The 24,691-nt window shown below is 43.2% G+C and overlaps 1 protein-coding gene across 1 annotated transcript in view; it reads right to left on the bottom strand.

Annotated features, from left to right (window-relative positions):
* The window catches only part of fstl5 (follistatin-like 5), a 427,630-nt gene that overhangs the window by 380,773 nt on the left and 22,166 nt on the right, over positions 1–24,691 (bottom strand). Inside the window, exons 2-3 of the mRNA XM_060926685.1 lie at positions 12,236–12,354; positions 10,908–11,046 (exon numbers count right to left, since the gene is read on the bottom strand). Coding sequence (XP_060782668.1) covers positions 10,908–11,046; positions 12,236–12,354 — 258 coding nt within the window. The remainder of the gene's footprint in view (positions 1–10,907; positions 11,047–12,235; positions 12,355–24,691) is intronic.

Raw genomic sequence — 24,691 nt, 5'->3', positions numbered from 1 at the left:
TGCTAATAAAGCATTCCTACAAAGAGAAAGAAAGAGAGAGAGATTCATCATGTAGAGTCGACAGGAAGTTAGGTTCTAAGGATGTGTGTGTGTGTCATATGAGGAACAACAAGGGTCAGAAGCAGGTCATCTCATCTCATCTCATTACCTCTAGCTGCTTTATCCTGTTCTACAGGGTCGCAGGCAAGCTGGAGCCTATCCCAGCTGACTACGGGCGAAAGGCGGGGTACACCCTGGACAAGTCGCCAGGTCATCACAGGGCTGACACATAGACACAGACAACCATTCACACTCACATTCACACCTACGGTCAATTTAGAGTCACCAGTTAACCTAACCTGCATGTCTTTGGACTGTGGGGGAAACTGGAGCACCCAGAGGAAACCCACGCGGACAACATGCAAACTCCGCATAGAAAGGCCCTCGCCGGCCACGGGGCTCGAACCCGGACCTTCTTGCTGTGAGGCAACAGCGCTAACCACTACACCACCATGCTGCCCAGAAGCAGATGATATGGTTGAAATAATCATTTTAATCTTCAGATAAAGTACAGTGGTATGCAAAAGTTTGGGCACCCCTGGTCACAATTGCTGTTACTGTGAACAGTTAAGCAAGTTGAAGATAAAATGATCTCCAAAAGGCATGAAGTTAAAGATGACTCATTCCCTTTATATTTTAAGCAAAAACACTTTTTTCATCTTTTACATTTTCAAAATGACAAAAAAAGGGAAAGGGCCCAAAGCAAAAGTTTGGGCACCCTGCATGGTTAGTATCTTGTAACACCCCCTTTGGCAAGTATCACAGCTTGTAAACACTTTTTGTAGCCAGCTAATAATCTTTCAGTTCTTATCTGGGGGATTTTCACACATTCGTCCTTGCAAAAGGCTTCCAGTTCTACAGTACAAGTTTCTTGGGCTGTCTTGCATGCACTGCTCTTTTGAGATCTATCCACAGATTTTCAATGATGTTTAGGTCAGGGGACTGTGAGGGCCACAGCAAAACCTTCAGCTTGTGCCTCTTGAAGTATTCCATGGTAGGTTTTGAGGTGTGTTTTGGATCATCGTCTTATTGTAGGACCCATCCTCTTTTTAACTTCAACTTTTTTACAGATGGTATGATGTTTGCTTCCAGAATTTGCTGGTATTTATTTGAATCCATGCTTCCCTCGACCAATGAAATGTGCCCTGTGCCACTGGCTGCAACACAACCCCAAAGCATGATCGATCCACACCCATGCTTCAGAGTTGGAGAGGTGTTCTTTTCCTGGAATTTGGCACCCTTTTTTCTCCAAACATACCTTTGCACATTGTGGCCAAAAAGTTCTATTTTGAGTTCATCAGTCCACAGGACTTGTTTCCAAAATGCATCAGGCTTATTTAGATGTTCATTTGCAAACTTCAGATGCTGAATTGTGTGGCTAGGATGCAGGAAAGATTTTCTTCTGATGACTCTTCCATGAAGGTCATATTTGTTCAGGTGTCGCTGCATAGTAGAACAGTGCACCACCACTCCAGGGTCTGCTAAATCTTTCTGGTCTTTTGCAGTCAAACAGGGGTTTTTATCTGCCTTTCTAGCAATCCAATGAGCAGTTCTTTCAAAAAGTGTTCATCATCTTCCAGACCTCACCTTGATCTCCACTGTTTCTGTTAACTGCAATTTCTTAATAACATTACAATCTGAGGAAACAGCTACCTGAAAACACTTTGCTATGTTCTTGTAGCCTTCTCCTGCTTTGTGAGCATCAATTATTTTATTATTCAGGATGCGAGGGAGTTGCTTAGAGGAGCCCATGGCTGTTGATTTTAGGGACAAGTTTGAGGAGTCAGAGAATTTATACAGCTTTGAAATCTGCATCATCTGACCTTTCCTAACGAAGAATTTGAACAAGCCACAGCTCAATAAGCTAATTAAGGTCTGGAACTTTGGTAAAAGTTACCTGAGAACTCAAATGTATTGGGGTGCCCAAACTTTTGCATGGTCTTCCTTTTCTTTTTTCACTCTCCAATTGTACAAAACAAAAATAATACACCAATCTTGCAGAAAATGCTGAAAAGAAATGTGTCATTTTTACCTTTATGCCTTTTGGTGATCAGTTCATCTACTGCTCACTTAACTATTCACAGTAACAGCCATTTTCAGTAAGGGTGCCCAAACTTTTGCATGCCACTGTATATTATCTATTATTCTATCCATATTCACTGGATATGAGCAGTTGCAGGCTCTGATTGGCTACTGTACAACTAGGCTATCAGCTCATACTGTGAGTAGAAAAAAAAATGGTGGAGTGTGTTGCTGAACCAACCGAGGACGAAATAAAAACTCTACTTGAAAACAAAACCCCAAAAGTTGTTATCAAGTATTTAAAAGAAACAGAAATAGCAAAAAGAATATAGCCCCCCCCCAGTATCTCCTGTTCCACATTTCAGCTCAGCTGGTACCAGTAATGTACCTTTAAGTTGGTTTGCCAGCTGCCAAAAAACCCTGAAGAAGAAGAAGGAAAAAACAAACAAAAAAGCAAAATATGGAATATAAGTATTTTATGGTAAGAATGTATCTTTTTTAATTTTTCAAGAATTATTATTATAGCATTTTTCATAAATTGCACCTGGCATTTCGCCAGTTTGTTTACATTCTCAGCAGACATTATTTTGTCGGACGTTTTGTATAAAGTTTTTATTTATCAAATTTGAAAGGAAAAATAAAACATAAAAATGCTCGGTTTCTCAAAATCCAGTGAATGTGAATAGAATAAAACAGTTATTCCACTCAATCTCATCATACATGGCTTATAGTGATCAGCTCATGTGCGACTCGATTTCATGGAATAACTGTTAAATGTATTCAATATATATTTTTACTTCCACCATCTTTGTTGGAGTTTGTTTTCGACTATGTTTGTTTGTTTGTCTGTTCCAAATGTCACTCAAAAAGTCGTGAATTTATTTTGATGAAATTTTGAGGAAAGGTGGGCCATCAGCCAAGGAACAATTGATTAGATTTTGATGCAAATCTGGACATGTATGTGGATCCAGGATGTTTTGTGGATATTCCCATATGTAGCTTAGTGGAGGTATGTACTCTACCGAGTGTCCTTGTAGTCAAGACCACCTAAACTGAGATCATGTCATGACCAATACCAAAGTGTATCAAGATCAAGACAAGACCAAGACTTTAAGGGGTTGAGATCAAGTCAAGACCAAGATCGAGGCAGGCCGAGACCGAGTCAAGACCAGGACCAGACCAGTGTGTGTGAAGGGGGTGGGGAGGGATGACATCCATTAACAGGAAGAAATATTTCAAATTAGCAATGAGTCACGTTATTGGTTGCATTTGAAGCAGGAAATTTTACATCCAATCACAGTAACGATGTTAACAAATAAATCAGGCAATGTATAGGCAATTTAGTGAAATCCACACAGTCATGGTCTTGATTGATTTTGAAATAAAATCTTGAGTCATCTTTGTCCAAGACCAAGATAAGACCAAGTAAAAATGTGGTCGATTCTGAGACAAAACCGAGACCTTCATAAAATAAACCAGTCTCAAGTAATACAACACTAGCCCGTCTCATTAATATTAAAGTAATTGATTTTCATGTGTACCGGTATGATGTGAGCATGGAAACTTTGATAGATTTTGTTGTACAGTGTTTTCCTAGTGGCCAATGTGAGTAAAAAGTGTGAATAAAAATCCCCCTCTCTCTGTCTCTCTTATCTAACTTTACGATATGTTCATGGCTACGAAAAAATGAAGCACAGCTTGAACTCTTTTCCTTGCTTTTTTCTTTCCCTCTACCTCCACTTGTCTTTCCACTTGACTGATAAGATAAGACATCACTGACATCATTAAAAAAAACGCAGATTAATTACTCTCAGTAGGTGGTGGTTTGACATTCATTTATCTCAAAGGATTATTCAAACCCCAGTTGATTTTCCTGCATGTACGTTCATCCCAATTCTTTTGTGATGTTCTTAAAAATGCTGTCTGTCCATCTGTGAAAGGATTAGCATCCACGGATTTATTTGCAGATATGCATAAATGCATTTTCTTAGGCTAGAGACACCTGCTAAGTCCAGATCATTTCTCTAATCCCACAATGCCCTTCCTGTCATTCTCTGCTCATGTTAAATTTAACCTTCAGTTGTTGTCTGGAAGGTAGTCTATTACTTATATCTAAGACAAAAATACGGTAAGTCTAATACATTTGCATGTATACAGTATGTGGAACACTTAAACAAAGGACTGCCATTTAAAAAATATGTCTGAAGTATGAAGTATAACCTTTTAGAAAGCTAGAACCATTTGCTAACAACAACAGGAGGATATAAATAACTGTACCAAGCACACATTAAAAAAACAAATAAACCTCAGTAATTTCATCTGTAATTGTTATCATGACAGTGGAGCTGAATCACAAAAATCACAGCATTACTAAAAAAAAAAAAGTCATATATAATATTCATCTCATTATCTCTAGCCGCTTTATCCTGTTCTACAAGGCAAGCTGGAGCCTATCCCAACTGACTACGGGCGAAAGGCGGGGTACACCCTGGACAAGTCGCCAGGTCATCACAGGGCTGACACATAGACACAGACAACCATTCACACTCACATTCACACCTACGGTCAATTTAGAGTCACCAGTTAACCTAACCTGCATGTCTTTGGACTGTGGGGGAAACCGGAGCACCCAGAGGAAACCCACGTGGACACGGGGAGAACATGCAAACTCCGCACAGAAAGGCCTTCGCCGGCCACGGAGCTCGAACCCGGACCTTCTTGCTGTGAGGCGACAGCGCTAATCACTACACCACCGTGCCGCCCTTCATATATAATATTGCTATACAGAATTTTACTCAACCCAGAAAGCAAACAGGGCCAGGTATTTTTGGAGCTTAAAGTACATGGTGCTTGTTATTGATTTCCTTTGACCTTTTACTTTCATAAAATGAATATTCCATCTGTTTATCTTTTTCTATTTCCAAGACAGATTTATATAGCTATGACCTCATATTTGTGTGTGAGGCTGTTACTGCTACTTCTTATTGCCATACTTTATTATATTCAGGGTTTATAGTCAGGGTACGAGTTTGGGTGTGAATCCATGTGCTGGCATTTATTTGCAAAGTCCAGGTTTACAGAACGCATTAACATGATCCAAAACTCAAAATCAGGAAGCAGTCATGGGTCAGACACAAAAGATCAAGATTCAGACAGGATAAAAGGTCAGGTAAATGGTAATGTCAGGTCGAATAACAAACATTTGGCAAGAAATTTGGCAAGAGTGACCAAAGACATGTAAAACAAACACTTGTTTAATTTACATGCATTCAGTGGAAGTGAGGAAAAGATATGAGAACAAAATATTGGCCAAATGTATAGTATTTGATAAGCTTCATTTCAGTCTTGGACTCCAGTCCAGGTATTTGTTCTGAGACTAGTGCTGTAGTCAAGGCTACCTAAACTGAGACCATGTCAGGACCAAGACCAAAGAGTATCAAGACCAAGATTTTGAGTGGTTGAGATAAAGTCAAGACCAGGACAAAGGCAGGGTGAGACTGAGTCAAGACCAGAACCAGACTAGTGTGTGTGAAGGGGGCGGGGGAGGGGTGACGGCCATTAACAGTAACACAAGTTTCAAATAAGTAATGAGTCATGTTATTGGTCGCATTTTAAGCAGGAAATTTTGCATCCAATCTCAGTAACAATGCTAACAAAGAAATCAGACAATATACAGGCAATTTAGTGAAATCCCCACAGTTGTGGTCTTGACTCATCTCATCTCATTATCTCTAGCCGCTTTATCCTTCTACAGGGTCGCAGGCAAGCTGGAGCCTATCCCAGCTGACTACGGGCGAAAGGCGGGGTACACCCTGGACAAGTTGCCAGGTCGGTCTTGACTGGTCTTGAAAAAAACCTCAAGTCCTCTGTCTGAATCAATCAAAAGTCAAAGCCCTTCCTATGCCATCAAGGCACATCGGGTGGCGCCAATCTCATTTCTATAGCTCTCAGCCTCTCACCTGTTATATAGCTAGGGTTACAGTGGGGGGCTGGCTGGCCATCTGGTAACCGCAAGAGTTTAATTCCCTATTCCCAGCTGTATTGTGGCATGCCTTGCCAGAAGTTACCATTTTTATAATGGTCTTTGGTATGACCCGACCACAAGCAGAACTCACGATCTCCCAGTCAAGAGGCAGACACACTAACCACTAGGCCAACTCTTTAGTTGGCCTATGTCTGAGACCAAGACAATACCAAGTAAAAATGCGGTCGACTCCAAGACCTTCAAAAAGTAGTCTTGAGACTGGTCTGGAGACCAAGACCGGTTTCAAATACTACTACACTATTCTTGATATTGGGCTTTGGTCTTGACTGAGATTTTGTTAAAATAATGTTCATTGTGGGCGGCATGGTGGTGTAGTGGATAGCACTGTCACCTCAAAGCAAGAAGATCCTGAGTTCAAGTCCAACGGCTGATGAGGGCTTTTCTGTGTGGGTTTCTGCTGGGTGCTCTGGTTTCCCCCACAGTCCAAAGACATGCAGGTTAGGTTAATTGGTGGCTCTAATGGCCTTTTTCCACTACCCTTTTTCAGCTCGCTTCAGCTCGCTTCAGCTCACTTCAGCCCGACACGGCTCGCGTTTCGACTACCAAAAACCAGCACAACTCAGCTCGTTTCAGCCCTGCTTAGCCCCTAAAACTCGCACCGTTTTGGAGTGGGGCTGAAGCGAGCCAAACCGTGCCGACTGAGGCTGGGGGCGTGAGCAGACACTCCCCTGTGCACTGATTGGTGAGGAGGCGTGTCCTCACATGCCCACACACGCCCCGCGAGCGCGCTGGGATCTGTAAACACCGCAAACCCGGAAGAAGAATAATTATGAATTACGAGAATTTCTGAAGCCTTATGCGCCTCGCCTCATCTATACGCTCTTGCCAGTATCTGTTGGCGTTGTAGGTGACAACAAGCTACAGCACCAAGACCAGCAATACTAACGACTCCATGTCCTCCATGTTTATTGTTTACTATTCGGGTCGTGAGACTACCGCTTAAAAGATCACTGAATCAGTGACACAGAGCATCGTGGACGAGTTCGCGGAGCGCAAGGCTCGCCGTATGCCCTTCAAATAATGCGCGCAGTAGGCTATTGATGTTTTATTATGAGCCATGTACAGTATGTCGCCGAATGTTTTTTTGTTTGAGTTACATGTTCGTTTGAAGGACTTAATGTACAAAATAACATAGTTGCACCCCGTAGTGTTGAAATTGGTAAACACAGTGCATTCAGTGAGGTTTGCACCGCCCTCCTTTTATTTCTGACTCTTCCTGTCACCACTCTGAGCGCTCATTCGTATGCCCTTCAAATAATGCGCGCAGTAGGCTATTGATGTTTTATTATGAGCCATGTACAGTATCCTAATGTTTTTTGTTTCTGAGTTACATGTTCGTTTGAAGGACTTGATGTACTAAATAACATAGTTGCACCCGGTAGTGTTGAAATTGGTAAACACCGCAGTTGCGGACATTTTGTAACCTAAAATGATGTTATGATAAGCTTTAATAAAGGGCCCGGTCATTTGCCCCGCCCCCGGCCCGGCTCTGACTTGTTCCGCCACTGTCACTGATGTCACTGTTTGCGCTGCTTAACGACATCACGTGACGTCCACCCACTTTCGCTAACTCCACCCAATGTGTCCACCCACTTCCAGCCAGCACGGTTCAGCGCGGTTGTAGTCGAAATGCAACTTCAATAGCCCCGCTCAGCCCGACTCAGCTCGACTCGGCACGGCACGGCTCAGCCGCGTTTGTAGTGGAAAAGCGGCATAAATTGACTGTAGAATCGTCTGAATGGTTGTTTGTTTCTATGTGTCAGCCCTGCGATGACCTGGCGTCTTGTCCAGGGTGTATCCTGCCTCTCCCCTATAGTCAGCTGGGATAGGCTCCAGCTTCCCTGTGATCCTGTACAGGATAAGTAGCTACAGATAATGGATGAATGTTAGTTGCCTTTTCTTTTCACAAAGTTTAACCAGAAGTAATTCCTTCTTCTAGAAAAAAAAGCTTAATAATTGGTACAATGCACAAATGAAGCTGGTTAGCTGAAGTAAAGACATGGCCTCAAAAGTATTTGATGGTTTTTGGTCTCAATCTTGACTTATTTGAAATCAAACTTGACTTGATATTGACTTGATCTCATCTAGTCTTGGTCTTGGAAATGTCATGAACATGATGATGTTGTTCTTGACTACAGCCCTAGTGTCACATTGCCAAAAAACCCTGCCATTTTGAAGAAGTAAGCAATATTTATCATTACAAAATTCAGAATGAGGATCTTAAATAAAGCTAGTTTTACTAACCTGCTCTTTACAGTATTTGCTATTTAAATGCACATCAATTAGCAATGAATTAATTATAATGAAATGCTGTATTTCTTTCTTTATATTATCATGTTTATTTCTTTTAGTTCCATTCAACCTATTGGCAAGGCAACATTGATTTGCAAGCTCGCATTAAATCCTTGCCAATAATTAATTATTTGACAGGCCTAATTTAGCTTCCTGAAACAAGACTGTCAGGGAGAAATTGATGAAGTTTCGCCTGCAGGAAACCTGTGAAACCTTGTCCTGTTTTTTAAATCCCTCTAAGTCTGAAACAGAGATTTTGTTCCCTCAAGGAGACATCAACAGGCTTTGTTTTACAGTTTCACTGGCTCAGCTGTGACAAAGAGTCGGCCTCTTTTGCCCTGAGCTCGCAGCCTGCCTCAGTGCTGCCGTCAGAGTTTAATTGATCCATGATATAAGGTGAGGTTCCTGCAGTGAACGAAACACGGGAAACAGGAAGAACTTGTTATGAAAACAAAAGGCCTGTCTCGATGCCTTGATTGTGTGTGATTGAGTGCACACACAATATCAAACCCCCCCTGCTGTTGGAGTCAGTCAATAATTGTGCAATTACGCAATGGCACTGGGTGGCACCAAGTTGATTGCAGATAGAAGGTTAGAATCTGCCACCTACAACTTAACCCTCTACACTTTGTTACAGTGTCTTGCAAAAGTATTCATCCCCCTTGGTGTTTGTCCTGTTTTGTTGCATTACAAGCTGGAATTAAAATGGATTTTGGGGAGGTTAGCACCATTTGATTTGAACAACATGCCTACCACTTTAAAGGTGGAAACTGATTTTTATTATGACACAAACAATAATTATGATTGAAAAACAGAAATCTGGAGTCTGCATAGGTATTCGCCCCTTTTCGTATGAAACCCCTAAGTAAGAGCTGGTCCAACCAATTAACTTCATAAGTAACATAATTAGTTGATTAAGATCCACCTATGTGCAATCAAAGTGTCACATGATCTGTCACATGATGTCTGCATAAATCAATCTGTTCTGGAAGGACTCTGACTCTGCTACACTACTAAGCAAGCAACATGAAAACCAAGGAGCCTCCAAACGGGTCAGAGACAAAATTGTGGAGAAGTATAGATCAGGGTTGGGTTATAAAAAATATCCCAAACATTGAATATTGCAGGGAGCACCATTAAATCCATTATAGCAAAATGGAAAGAATATGGCACCACTACAAGAGAAGGCTGCCCACCAAAACTCACAGACCGGGCAAGGAGGACATTAATCAGAGATGCAACAAAGACACCAATGATAATGCTGAAGGGGCTGCAGAGATCCACGCCGGAAATAGAAGGATCTGTCCATGGGACCACTTTAAGCCATACACTCTACAAAGTGGGGCTTTATGGAAGACTGGCCAGAAAAAAGCCACTGCTTAAAGAAAAAAAAATAAATAAATAAAAATAAATAAATAAGAGCACACATTTGGAGTTTGCCCAACAGCATGTGGCAGACCCCTCAAAAAGATTCTCTGGTCAGTTGAGACTAAAATTGAACTTTTTGATCATCATGGGAAATGCCGTGTGTGGCACAAACCCAACACTTCCCATCGCCCTGAGAACACCATTCCTACAGTGAAGTATGGTGGTGGCAGCAGCATGCTGTGGGGATGTTTTTCTTCTGCAGGGACAGGAAAGCTGGTCAGGATTGAAGGAAAGATGGATGGCAAAATATAGGGCAATTCTGGAGAAAAACCTGTTTGAGTTGGCCAGAAGTTTGAGACTGGGATGAAGGTTCACATTCCACAAGACAATGACCCTAAACATACTGCTAAAGCTACACTGGAGTGGTTTAAAGGGAAACATTTAAATGTCTTGGAATGGCCTAATCAAAGCCCAGACTAAAATCCAACTGAGAATCTGTGGCATAACGTGAAGATTGCTGTACACCAACGCAACCCATCTAACTTGAAGGAGTTGGAGCAGTTTTGCCTTGAGGAATGGGCAAAAATCCCAGTGGCTAGATGTGCTAAGCTAATAAAGACATACCCCAAGAAACTTGCAGATGTAATTGCAGAAAATCGTGGCTCTACAAAGTATTGACTTGGGGGGGGTGAATATCTATGCACACTCCAGATTTCTGGGGGTTTTTTTGTTTTGTTTTTTCAATCTTATTGTTTGTGTCACAATTTAACAAAAAAGTAATTTTAAAGTTGTAGGCATGTTGTGTAAATCAAATGGTTCTAACCCCCCCCCCCCCCCCAAAAAAAAAAAAAAATCCATTTTAATTCTAATTTGTAATGTGACAAAACAGGACAAACACCAAGGGGGATGAATACTTTTGCAGGACATTGCACCTTAACACTCATCCAATATATCATCATATGGGCTTGGTGTCAGATCCACTGAAAAAGGGTAGCACTATAAATCCTATCTTCCCTTGAAGCACAGAAATCAAAAGCTTCCTCGAAATGCTGTTGACTTGTTCACTAATTAGCTTCATATTCGCTGAGGCAGTGCTCTCATATTGTTAGGAGAGGCCTAATAGAACAGGAAAAATCGATACCTTGTGTCGGAATCGAACAAGCGGTCGATAGTCCGGAGGAGCGAGTGTATCCGTACTGGGCCGAGCCTCTGCAGCGAGGACACTGCTGAAGAGCATGATGGCCATCCAGTAATTTCCAGAGCCTCTCATTGGCTCTTTCCTGCAGGAAAAAACAAACAAACAAAAACAAATAAATCAAAACAATGGCAGATTTCGGATCTCAAAAGCACCCTGAGTTTAATTGGTGTTTAGCTCAGGAAGAAGGATCAGGATTGCAGTGATTAGAACAGACAATAGGAATTGCCAATCTGCAGCAGCTTTAAACTAACGCTGTCAGTATAAAACCAACATGCAAGATTCAATCTGTCTCAAATTAATTAAGGAAATGGAGGCCTTGTAAAGGATGAAAGATTAAAAGGAAGTGAAAAGAGTGATCTACAACCCAGTCTTAGAAGATTATTGAAGATAACTCTCTGTCACAAGCATGTGATGTATAGCAATGAATCCGACTTTGACTTAAGTGCTCTGTATGTCATCTTCTGCGCTAAAATGATTTAACCATGCCCACTATGGTATCTCCACTATACCTTTTACATAATCCATCCATCCATCCATCCACCCATCCATACATCCATTATCTGGAGCCGCTTATCCTGTTCTACAGGGTTGCAGGCAAGCTGGAGCCTAACCCAGCTGACTATGGGTGAGAGGCAGGGTACACCCTGGACAAGTTGCCAGGTCATTGCAGGGCTGACACATAGAGACAAACAACCATTCACACTCGCATTCATACCTACGGTCAATTTAGAGCCACCAATTATCCTAACCTGCATGTCTTTGGACTTTGGGGGAAACCGGAGCACCCAGAGGAAACCCATGCAGACATGGGGAGAACATGCAAACTCCACACAGAAAGGCCCTCATCGGCTGTTGGGCTTGAACCCAGAAACTGCTTGCTGTGAGGCAACAGTGCTAACTACTACACCACTGTGCCACCCCAAAGTAAATAATATATTATATAATCATATAATAATGTTGGGCAGCATGATGGTGCAGCCGCCTTGCAGCTAACTTGTGGTTAGCATTGTTGCCTCACAGCAAGAAGGTTCTGGCTTCAAACCTTGTGGCCAACTGGGGCCTTTCTGTGTGGAGTTTGCGTCTTCTCCGCATGCCTATATGGGCTTTTTCAGAGTGCTCTGGTTTCCTTCTACAGTCCAAAGACATGCTGATTAGGTCAACTGGCTACGCTAAATTGCCCACAGGTGTGAATGTGAGTGTGATGGTTGTTCATCTCTGTGTTAGCCCTGTGATGGACTGGCGACCTGCCCAGGGTGTACCCTGCCTCTCACCCAAAAGGCAGTTCAAAAGGAAGCTCCAGCTTCCCAAAGGGATCCACCTGTGTGCAAGTGTCAAATGATCTCTGTATAAATACATCTGCACCAGGATGGCCCAAGAGTTTGACAGAGAACTAACCAATATAAACAGCATTATTTAAAAAAGAAAAGAGCAAATAACTATTAAAAAAGGACATTTTTTTACTGGAAAAGTATCAATCAAGTTTTGGTTAAAACAACAACAACAACAACAACAACAATCTTTTAACATCCCATGGAAATCCATTCTCAGCAACTCAGCAAATGTGTCGAGTACAAAGCTACTTTGGTTTCATGAAATGAAAATTGTACTTTTTGTCCTTGATGCAAGCATGAGTTTTCATGGAAACTCAACACTTACAGCTCGTTACATCCCTACAGTGAACCATGGTGGTGGTGGTATCTTCTTGTGCAAACGCTGTTTATCAGCAGGGACTTGGAAACCAGTCAGTGGACACTGCCAAATACATGACAATCCTAGAAGAAATCTTATACTATTCTGCTATCGAGTTAGGATTCACAAGAGTCTCTAGAGTTGATGAGAAAGATTGGTGACGGGAGATGTTCACGGAAAATGACCAGACTGGTTCACACTCACGGGAAGTGTATGGTAACTCAAATAATCACTCTTTACAACAGTGGTGAGTCAAAAAGCATCTCAGAATGCATAATTGAATACCGAACCTTGAGGTCAGTGCACCACAGCAAACAGCAGAACACCATCAGGTCACACTTCTCTCAACCAGGAACAGGAATCTGAGACAGTGGGAACACAGTTGAAGACTGGAAAAAAATGCAATCCTTATGATGTTTTTCCAGTCTTCAATGGTCCATATTCAGTGGGTCTGAACTCAATGGTCCATGTTCAGGGGAAGCCATAGCCTAAAGGTTAGAGAAGCAGCTTTGGAACCAAAAGGTTGCTGATTTGATTCCCTGAACCAGCAGGAATGGCTGAAGTGCCCTTGTGGAAGGCACCTAACCCTAACTGCTCCCCAGGCTGCTCTGGGTATGTTGTATGTCACTCTGGATAAGAGCGTCTGCTAAATGCCTGGAATGTAATGGTCTGAGATCACAATTTTTCTGCATGTTTGATGTGGAAATGAACAACCTGTATCTGCAGGACTTTATATAGGTATATCAGATGCTCGCTAGCTGTGCTGTTAAAATTGTCCATGCAAACACTCATCAAAGTTTCCAAATCTGTCATTGTTTAACTCTTGAATATTTTCTATTGTAAATACTATCATCACAAAGCTTATTATTTCTGCTTTCCAAAGAAATTTATCTCATTAAGATCTGCAGTACTTTGGGAGTAACGGCAGGTTGAAGTTTGTACAACAGAGTACACACTCTGCTTGCGTGACGTTGGGAAACTGTCTGTGTTTTTTGAGAAAAAAGCGGTCAGGCTCTCTGTCTTCTGATCGGTTTCTGACTTGATTGCTCGTGAATATCAATCAGATAACTTTTATAGGGATGTTCTCTAGCTCTCACTGTTTCTGATGAAGTGCTTTGAAAAATTTTCCATCTGCTTGTTTTGATGTTCTGATTCACGGGAGACTTTGAAGTGAGTTTTCATAGCTTTACGTACTTATTTTTTTTTTAAATCAAACTGATTCATGTGAATAAATACCTATTTTAGAATATAACTGTAGTTGTTTTGATGAAAAATATGAGATCTTAGTGGTTGGAATTTTATTTAAAAAAAAACGGAAGTCAAAAACACGAGTGTCAATTTCAATCCAGTTAATTGGAATTGTTTACTGGATGTGGATCAGACAGTTTTTTCGAGGTTAAGCTTGAAAGCTGTGAATATTATCATTTATATTCTTTCAAATAAACACTAGTAGGCCCTACTTTTGAGAAATACAAAGGTCTACAGAGCACAAAGCGGGTATTAGAAATAATATTTTATTACTTTTTTATTGAGTGTACAGATTAAACAGTTTACCTAATTAGCACAATTAGTACTAATTAAACACTAATTTGCATAATTAGTTTTTAGTAATTTTTCAAACTTTGTATTCAGTATACAACCATCTATGTGCCTGCCAATGCCCAGGTAAATATCCTGAAAAACAGAAAAGTTATTAAGAAAAAAAACTTTTGATCTCATTGGTTAATGAGGCCCATTTTGGACCATGTGATCCTCATACAGAATATTACGGCAGTTTTCTAAAAATTAAGCATTTTTTCCCCCAATTTTTGATTTGTAATATCTCAAGAACGGATAAACATATTTTGATTCTGTAAAAAGTATGTTGTTTAGCATTCAGTTCTGAATGCAATGAGAGCAGTTCCAAGCAATTTGGACTGAATTTGAATTTTCACCCGATATACCTACTTTAAGTATTGTGCTGCTGCCATGTGATTGAAAGCATTCCTATTAAAGTGGTACTGATGAAAGAAACTCAATGTACACAAAGTAGCTCTGAGTAACTCTAATGCTGGACTAGAAATGCTTTATATCTTGAATTGCAAGTCTAAAATAAGAAGCTGGCTCCAAAACGCTTGTGCTAAGCAGAATGGTGTCACCTGGCAGGTGTATCGGGATGTTTAATAGCTTCTGTTTCTAGGTCAAAAGAGTTTGCTTTGTTATAAGTTGCCCCTCTGTGTTGCTTTATTACAAGTTATCCTTTAGTTTAAGAAGCATGACTTTTTCATAGTTCTTTCTTGCTCTAAGCTCTTCAGAACAGTGATAATGGTTTTCATTCCAGTGATTCATTATTCATGGATCTTCGTGTATTTTCAGCATGAAAAAAATGAGCACTTGAAAGTAAACGGCATAAATAGTAGGATGTAGTACCAATAAACACCATCATCACATGCAAGCCACTTGTCTTCATCTAAATATATCAACAGCTTGATGAATATTTGATGAGAATCCAATTTATGACAGTCTTGTTAGTTTGGGTTGAGTGTATTGCTTATTTGCGATGTTCAGAAAGACAGAGCCAAATCTGAGCCTCCTGGATCTGTCCAAGTTTAGGATTCAGTCAGCATATTTCAAACTCTGATAGTGCATGCTCTCAGGGGAAACGACTGGCAAGTGAAAGGAAGGCAAGGAAAGAGAAGAGAAGAGAAACAGGGATGTGGAAGAGGACAAGATTGAAAAGCTGTTACTCTGACTATAGGGACAGTCATCATAACTTCACCTTGTGGCCATAAATCGGCTGTGCCATGGTAAAGCGCTTTGGCATTGACTTTTAAATGAGACGTATCTATCACCTGCAACGTGCATGATGAATCACTTGCTGATGGGATCCCAACAGGCATTGCAGCCCCAGGCTAAGGGTTTTTCGAAGAGCGTTCAGCCCAGAGCAACTGCTGAGATCAGAAATCTTCGAAGATATGGAATAAGTTTCATCACGATCTAGTAAAACTCGTCTTATTTCTCAAACAGAATTTTGTAGTTTCCATCTTCATTAATGAGTCCAAAAGTGTTTTTTTCTCCCCCCTTTAACTGAAAGCAGAAGCATATACCATATATAGTTAAGGGTGTAGGCAAAACCACCATGTGGTATTCGACCAGGTGGGTGGAGCACAGAAGCACGGCAGGCCAGAACTGAGTTCTCAACAAACTCTTTATTTTTTTTTTCTTTTCAGCCTTTCTCTAATTCCCAGCCACATGCTCGCACACACACAAGTGTTCTGGTTGGGGAGAGAGCTCCCTTTCTCTGCTCTCCTTTTAAAGGGTGCAGTCACTGGGAAAGACACACAAACACAGGTTAATTCCCATCAGGTGCAATGATTCCACCACTTACCTTCCCTGACTCCGCCCTCCATTCACAGACTGACACTTGGCCACACCCCCGCTGCGACATAGCCCCACTGCCCAACTCAGGCTGGGGAGCCATCCGGCCTGTAGCCGACTCCCCCCCCCCGACAGGAGAGGAAATCCGCCACAACCATCTGCGCCCTCGGCCTGTGGACCACCTTGAACTTAAACGGCTGGAGTGCCAGATATCAACGGGTGATCCGCGCTTTGGCATCCTTCATGCAGTGGAGCCACTGAAAAGTCAGGGGAGTGTAATAGTGGCCCCCCACACAGTGCAGCCTTCACCTCAGAGAAAGCCCGCTGGCATTACACCATCGGCTGGACCGGATCTGATGCTCCCTTTTTAGTGAGATCAGTCAGCGGGCTGGTGACGTCCGAATAATTAGGTATAAACCTACAATAGTAGCCAGCCAGCCCCAGGAACTGTCTCATCCCCTTTTTGGTCTTGAGCCTCGGGCAGGCCGCAATCACTGCTGTCTTATTAATTTGGGGACGCACCTGCCCATTGCCCAAGTGGAAACCCAGATACCGTACTTCCACCCGCCCAATCACACACTTCTTTGGGTTGGCTGTGAGACCCGCTCGCCTCAGCGACCTAAGGATGGCCCTTAGGTGTTCCACGTGCTGCGGCCAGTCATTACTATAAACAATAATATCGTCCAAGTAGGCGGCCGCATAGGTGGCATGGGGGTGGAGGACCCTATCCATAAGCCACTGGAACATAGCAGGCGCCCCAAACAGCCCAAAAGGAAGTGTGACGAACTGGTGTAAGCCAAACGGTGTGGAAAAGGCCGTTTTCTCTCGGAATAGCGGAGTCAAGGGGATCTGCCAATATCCCTTTGTCAAATCCAGTGTCGAATAAAAACGAGCCATACCTAGTCAATTGAGCAACTCGTCAATACGAGGCATTGGGTACGCATCAAACTTAGACACTGCATTGACTTTCCTATAGTCCATGCAGAACCGGACTGACCCGTTGGCCTTGGGAACCAAGACCACCGGGCTGCTCCAGTCTCTGTGGGACTCCTCGACGATGCCCATTTCGAGCATGGCCTCGAGCTCTTCCCGAACCACCTTTTTTTTGTGTTTGGACAGTCTTTAAGTGTGGCTGCACATTACTACCCCCGGGGGCATCTCAATGTGGTGTTCTATGAGGTGGGTGTGGCCGGGCAGTAGTGAGAACATGTCAGAAAATTCTGTTTGCAACAGGGCGACCTCTGTGAGCTGGGTCGGGGAGAGGTGGTCTCCACAGGGGACCGGAGCGGTGGGCGATGTCAATTTCCCTTTTTGAACCTCCGGCCCCAGCTCCGCCTTCTCCGGAACCACCGACACCAACGCCACGGGGACCTCCTCGTTCCAAAGTTTTAGTAGATTGAGGTGGTAAATCTGTAGCACCCCACCCCTGTCCGTTCGCCTCACCTCATAGTCGACATCCCCGACTCGTTGTGTGACCTCAAAGGGTCCTTGCCACCTGGCGATCAATTTAGAGCTCGACGTGGGCAACAACACGAGTACTTTATCTCCCAGTGTGAATTCCCTAAGGCGCGTGCCCCTGTCATACAGATGGACTTGACGTTCTCGGGCCTGCCGCAAATTCTCCAGGGTTAGGTGCATGAGTGTGTGGAGTTTTGCGCACAGATCAATAATGTATTGAATTTCATTTTTACTGGTTGAAGGTCCCTCCTCCCAATTTTCCTGTAGCACATCCAGAATGCCACGCAGCTTACGCCCGTATAGTAATTAGAATGGAGAGAACCCTGTGGAGGCTTGCGGGACCTCTCACACTGCGAATAACAGGGGCTCGAGCCATTTACCCCAGTTGCATGCGTCCGTCCTCGCTTACGAATTTTCTAATTATGTTTTTGAGGGTGCGATTAAACCGTTCGACTAAGCCATCCATTTGTGGGTGATAAACGCTGGTGCAGATAGGCTAAATTCCCAGTAACCCATACAGTTCGCGCAGTGTACGTGACATATACGTAGTGCCTTGATCAGTCAGAATCTCTTTGGGGATTCCGACCCGGGAGATGACGCGATAGAGTGCTTCTGCAATGCTACATGCTGAGATATTGCGAAAAGGCACTGCTTCTGGATATCATATTGCATAGTCCACCAGAACTAAAATAAAGCAATATCCTCGTGTTGACCGATCTAATGGCCCGATGAGATCCATCCCAATTCTTTTGAACGGGGTCTTGATTAATGACAGAGGGCACAAAGGCGCTTTTGGGATGGCTGCGGGATTTACTAACTGGCATTCGCGGCACGCCGTACACCACCTACGGACATCGCCGTGAATCCCTGGCCAATAGAACCGGGCCATTATTCAGGTTAGTGTCTTGTCCTGCCCCAAGTGTCCAGCCATGGGATTAAAGTGAGCTGCCTGGAATATAAATTCCCAGCGGCTCTTTGGGATTAAAAGCTGGGTTATTTGTTCCTTAGTCTGAGTGTCCTGCATCACCTGGTATAATCTATCCTTAATAATGGAAAAATAGGGGAAGGACGGGGTGGCGTTTGGCTGGAGCGTTTGACCACAGAGTCTCATCTTGCAACTGCTCTAATGGGAAATCCGTGAGGGAATCCTTGAGAGAGGGAGGAGGAGCCTGCTGCTCCTCACTCTGACGCGATGATGACGTAGACGGCTCTGTGACAGTTGCTCCCGCCAAGCCACTCTGGGACCTACCCCCCACTGAACTATGGCAGGCCCCACTCTTCACTAAATGCGTCATTAATTCCCGAAATCCCAGCCAATCAGTCCCCAAAATTATTGAGTGGGTAAGGCGAGGATTAACCACTGCCTTTACTCTAAATTTCTCTCCTCGAAATAGAATGTGGACCGACACTAAAGGGTAGTTGTGAACATCCCTGTGCACACACAACACCTTCACCAACTGTGCTCTTCCCAATGCCTCATCTTGCACCAGGCTTTGGTGGATTGAGGTCTGATTACAGCCGGAGTCCACCAAAGCCTGATACGTATCCCCTTCGATACTCACCGGTATGCGATATGCTCCAGCCCGATCGAGGGCAGTCTCCGGCACGTCAGGGATCTGGACCACCACGCCCACCTCCATTGCCAAGCACTGATGCTGGAGGTGCCCTGGTTCCCTGCAGCGCCAGCATACCGGCCCAGGCTCTCTCTCTGCACTGGTGCTCCAGAGATCACTCATCTGAGGGGGGGGAGACACAGGCATGGAAGTAGGAAACTGTAGGACAGTGTGGGTGTGGCAGGCCGGCTGGGGTGGAGCCGGCCCCCGCCTCCGCAGTGGGGGAATGGGGCAAGGACAAGGAACAGAAGGGGGGAGAGAGAGGGGAGAAGGGGAGACACACTGTCCTGCCATTGGAACGGCCACCATATGGCCCTCCACCAGCTCAATGGCCTGATCCAGCAACACTGGGTGATGGCACTGGACCCACTCCGTGGTTCCTTCCAGAAGTCGGGCGACAAATTGCTCCAGCACCACCAGATCGATGATTCCCTCGGTGTCGCGGTTGTTGGCCCTCAGCCACCGCCGGCAGGCGTCCCGGAGTTGCTGGCCAAATGCGAATGGCTGGCCGACCTCCTCCAGGTGCAGCGCACGGAAGCGCTGCTGCTCCAGGGTGCGACCCACGCGCTGGAGGACGGCCCTGCGGATGTCTGCATAGACCAGCCTGCTGTTGGCAGGGAGCTGTAGAGCGGCCAGCTGTGTCTCACCTGTTAGCGGGGGAGGAGGCGCGCAGCATGCTGTTCCACCGGCCAACCCCACGCCTCGGCTGCCTGCTTGAAAAGAGCGAGGAAGGCTTCGGGGTCATCCTGCGGACCCATCTTCGTTAGGGTGAGGTGGGGAGGGTCCGTGGCGGTGGTGATTGGGGCCCCCTCCAACACAAGCAGGTGCCAGAGCGCCTGGTGATCTTCCTGTTGCGCCAGCGTTGTCAAAGCGTTGTTCTTGATCCTTCCGGAGGGCGATCAGCGCCTGGTGCTGGCTCTGTTGGGCCATGGTAAGGGCATGGACCAGGTCCTTGAAGGGGGAGGACTCCATGTGGCCATTCCCTTCTGCACTTTCCCGGGTTTCGGCACCACTGTGGTATTCAACCAGGTGGGTGGAGCACAGCAGCACGGCAGGCCAGAACTGAGTTCTCAACAAACTCTTTATTTTTTTTCTTTTCAGCCTTTCTCAAATTCCCAGCCACACGCGCACACACACACACACACACACACACACACACACACACACACACACACACACACACACACACACACACAAGTGTTCTGGTTGGGGAGAGAGCTCCCTTTCTCTGCTGTCCTTTTAAAAGGCGCGGTCACTGGAGAAGACACACAAACACAGGTTAATTCCCATCAGGTGCAATGATTCCACCACTTACCTTCCCTGACTCCGCCCTCCATTCACAGACCGATGCTTGGCCATGCCCCCACTGCCACACACCATTTTCAAGTTCAGGATCAAGACTAGCTAAGATCAAGTCAGTATTGAGTTTTAAGAAGCTGAAGGTTGAATCCAAATGAAAGCGAGACCAATTCAAGTTTGACACCAAAACTATCAAATTCTTTCCAAGGCCTAGCCTTTACTTATTTCATATGGTATCTGCCTGAACAAATTTGTAAATTCTCTAAAGTATTAGTGAGAATCCTGCAGAAATATTGTGGACAAAAGATTTAGAACACAACACAAATTATTATTATTATTATTATTATTATTATTATTATTATTATTATTACCTCACCCTGGGATGGAGTCCACCAGGGGGTGAGGTATTGTTTTCAGAGGGTTTTTTTGGTAAATGATATTATGGGAAAATGGCTGAACCAATCTTCATGAAACTTTCAGGATAGATGGGCAATGATCTCAAATAGAACCTCCAACATTTTGAGGGTAGTCCAGTCAAGGTCAAGGTTTTTGTGGCTACTGCCTCATATACAGTGTCATTGTGCTGTAAGAATGTAGGAGTGTAACAATTGTGCAGTACGGTGTGAGAGCAGTATGGTGTGTTCTGATTGGCTGACAGCAGTAAGCAGTACAGTGCAGTGTTTCCCACAGACCAGGTAGCAATTTGTGGTGCTCCACTGTGCCGATGAGGGAATCGTGCGCGGTGGTGTCGTGGCGGTCGGTGGAGTCGGTCATTGGGGTGTGTGCAAAGTGTTTACAGCGGGCGGTGTTCAAACACACAGTATTTTTCTTCAGAGTCACCTGCTGGGACTATTTTAAAGCTACAAGAAGCATTTGAGATTATTCAGTTCAATCTAAATTCTTTTAAGTTCTTTAAGAGAAGACAGCTAAAACAGTTTTTACCAGAACCCTGCCTGGTTTCATTCCTCGACCCAACTTTACATTACAGGGCAGGCCATTAGTTTGCTGGGCTTGATGTTGGTGGAAAACCTCATCTCATCTCATTATCTGTAGCCGCTTTATCCTGTTCTACAGGGTCGCAGGCGAGCTGGAGCCTATCCCAGCTGACTACGGGCAAAAGGCGGGGTACACCCTGGACAAGTCGCCAGGTCATCACAGGGCTGGTGGAAAACCTGTCTTTTAAATTTATGAAAATTACTCACCAAAATTGAAGTTAAAGTTTAGTTTTTACTTGAGATGCACCGATTGCAATTTTTTGGGCCGATTCCGATTTTCCATGGAGTGTGACCTGCTGATACCGATTTTGGCCAATTCCGATTTCATTTTTTCAAGCCACTTCACAGCACACACAAAGACTATTTTCTTTTTATCTTTTGTTTAATAGAACATTCTGCCAGATTTTCAGTAATAAATTTTCAACACCTCAAAGGTTGAAAACAAACAAAAAGACATTGTTCTTTAAAATCTTTCTTCATGTTTGGTATTAACATATTAATTCCTGAAATAGGAAATTCACACAAACATTTTTTCTTTTCCCATCCAATATCTGGCACAAAAACAACTTCCCCCTCATTTATTATTTGCCTACTGCTATGGAACACACTTTCATAAGCCTATTTAGATCTGAAAACTTGTGCCTTATGGAACAACCCATTTCTCCATTCAGTATCAAAATACAAAAATAATTTCCAGTCATACTTATACCATAGCCAATCTATCATCTTTGTCAAATGTGTATTTGTAGAGTAATTTCCAATGGAATCAAGTGCAACCAAGGTTGTAAAACAAACAAAAAGACATTTTTCTCTCTCTCTTTGTACAAATCTAACTAGATGTTTGGTAATAGGCTAACGTATTAATTCCTGTAATGGGAAATTCACACAACCACAAACGTTTTCTTCTTTTCACATCCAATATCTGGCACAAAAAAAAAAAATCACTATATTTGGATATCCAAATATAGTGAATTTTTTTTTGTTGTTGTTAACGGCACGTGCGCCGGACCTTGTTCGGCGCGCGGGACTGACACCGTTCTGCGCAAGCGCAACACAATCACACTAGAAAGCATGTTCAAGCTGCCAGTGTAGCTGCAGTCTTTTTAGTTGCGAATTATGAGTATTTCCACTTTCATCTCTATGTGATACACAAGTTTTGATCGGCAGAAAATCGGCATATTTTAATTTTGACCGGCCGGTCGCCGGTCATGGCCGATCACGTGAAAATCGGCCGATTCCTATCAGCAGCCGGTGTTCTGATAAACGGTCCTACATCGACGTGTAGGACAGTTTATCAGAACACCCTGTTGCGCAACGGCAGGCCTGTGGACACGCCTCTCTCTCTCTCTCTCTCTGTGTGCGCACGCGCGCATGAACGACAAGAAAGAGCACTGAATGAACGGAACGATACGCAACGGAATTTTTTTTTTTTTCAAAATCGCGAGTCTGATTGTGTGGCGCTAGGAATCCATTGTGTGGCGCTGCACCACACAATGGTCTATGTATGGGAAACCCTGCAGTGTGTTTGGTCAAGGTCACCAAAAAGGTTGTTTTTTCACGATATTTTCCTGCATATTCATCATAAGTGCTACCAGGCGAGGTTTGCTTTGCTTGGCAACACTTGCTATTATTTTAACCAAGGTCATATTCAGCAAGCTCAGTGAGCAAATCCAGAAAACATCTTAACAAGACTACAGTCATAAATATAGCCACAAGTGGCGATGAAGGGCCCAAGCACCTCCAGTATACCAAATCTGGCATGAATTCAACAAACTGCTGAGGAGGAGAATGTCAAAATGTGTCAAAACGCACAAAACCAAAAATAACTCACTTCCTGTTGAGTATAGCTAATACAATGTACATTACAATTTTGTTTGTCTTAAGGCACTCCACACACCTACCAAATTTGGCATGGATAGGTGAAACTATACACCGGGCAAAAGTCTCAATGACATGTGGGGGTGCTGTGGAGTCCCTTGGACACACCTGGGGCCAAGCCTCTATCCCTGAGTAGCGGTGGCCAGGACTGGTGTGTGTACCAAATTTCATGAGTTTTGGCCCATGGGAACCACCTCAAAAATGGCCAAGTCTTGAAGAAGAAGAATCCTTAGGAAAACAATAGGGCCTTGCACCTTGGTTCAGCAACCTCTGGTGGACACCAGAGGGTGCGCAACTCCGGTGGTCAGGCCCAAATAAGAGTATAATTATTGAGGCAATGTAAAGAATAAATCATAGCAGGATGTGTTGCTATAGAAAAATAATCAATGGCAGGAAGTGGAGGTAGTATTACCACTACAACATTGCTTATTTTTCTCTAACAACATATCACAAATTGTTTTGTTTTTCTTATATCATTGTAGTTTCCCAAAGGTTATTTTTTTTATTAATTACAGAATAACATGTTTGAGTTTTTATCCATTTTAGTTACATTTACTATTGTGGAATATCCATGGGACAAGTTAGTTGCAGTTGTTCTACCAAATTTAAACAAGTATGTCATTTCAAATCTGATGTGTTTTTCTTTCCTTATGATAAGCAAATTTAAGTTCAGACCGAATACCAAAACCATTGACCATTGACATGGATAAAAATCAATTAAGTTGAATGAGACTGGACATTATATTGCAGTAAAATAATTAAAATCTTTCAGGGATTAATTTGTCCTTGTGTCAAGTTCATCTACGTAAACATCAACACAAATGTAAGTTGATGGAACACAAATAGGGTTCTCTTGTCTGCTTTGTTCATTCTCTCTCTCTCTCTCTCTCTCTCTCTCTCTCTTTCTCTTGCCTGGCCCTTTATTGCTGAATTTACCTGAAAGTAAGGCTCGTTCAGGAAAAAGGGATGACGTGAGACATTTCAGGGTAATGTTTTGAGAAACTGATGAGGTGGACGTCTTTAGGAAAGTTACAATTTCAGATCCAGTAGCAACCAAGTTTGCATAAAACAGCTAAAGGAGAAACATCACAAAGTCAGTGATCAAATATACAGTATTGCAGCTGAATTGAGATGGACATCTGATGTCGAGCTGGTTAAATCAGAATTTCGACTCTGTGATTACAGCACTCATGATACTATTATTTAATGCTGTACAAGATGATTTCAAGAAAAAAAAATATATATTTCCCAAATTGTATAACAGACCGTGTGCTAATGTGTTTTATATGTCAGGTTATAGGAAGATTATATGAAGATAGACACATGATTAAAGAAAATTGCTACATTCTGTTTATGTCTTATATCTTCAGTCAGAAAATGGAGTTACAGAAATGGTAGTAATAAGTTTTTTGTTTTGTTTTGTTTTGTTTTGTTTTGT

This window comes from Neoarius graeffei, chromosome 8 (genome assembly GCF_027579695.1).
Source record: "Neoarius graeffei isolate fNeoGra1 chromosome 8, fNeoGra1.pri, whole genome shotgun sequence".
NCBI classification, from domain to species: domain Eukaryota; kingdom Metazoa; phylum Chordata; class Actinopteri; order Siluriformes; family Ariidae; genus Neoarius; species Neoarius graeffei.
Note: the sequence above shows the minus strand (reverse complement) of the source record. Positions and strands in the feature narration are given on the sequence as shown.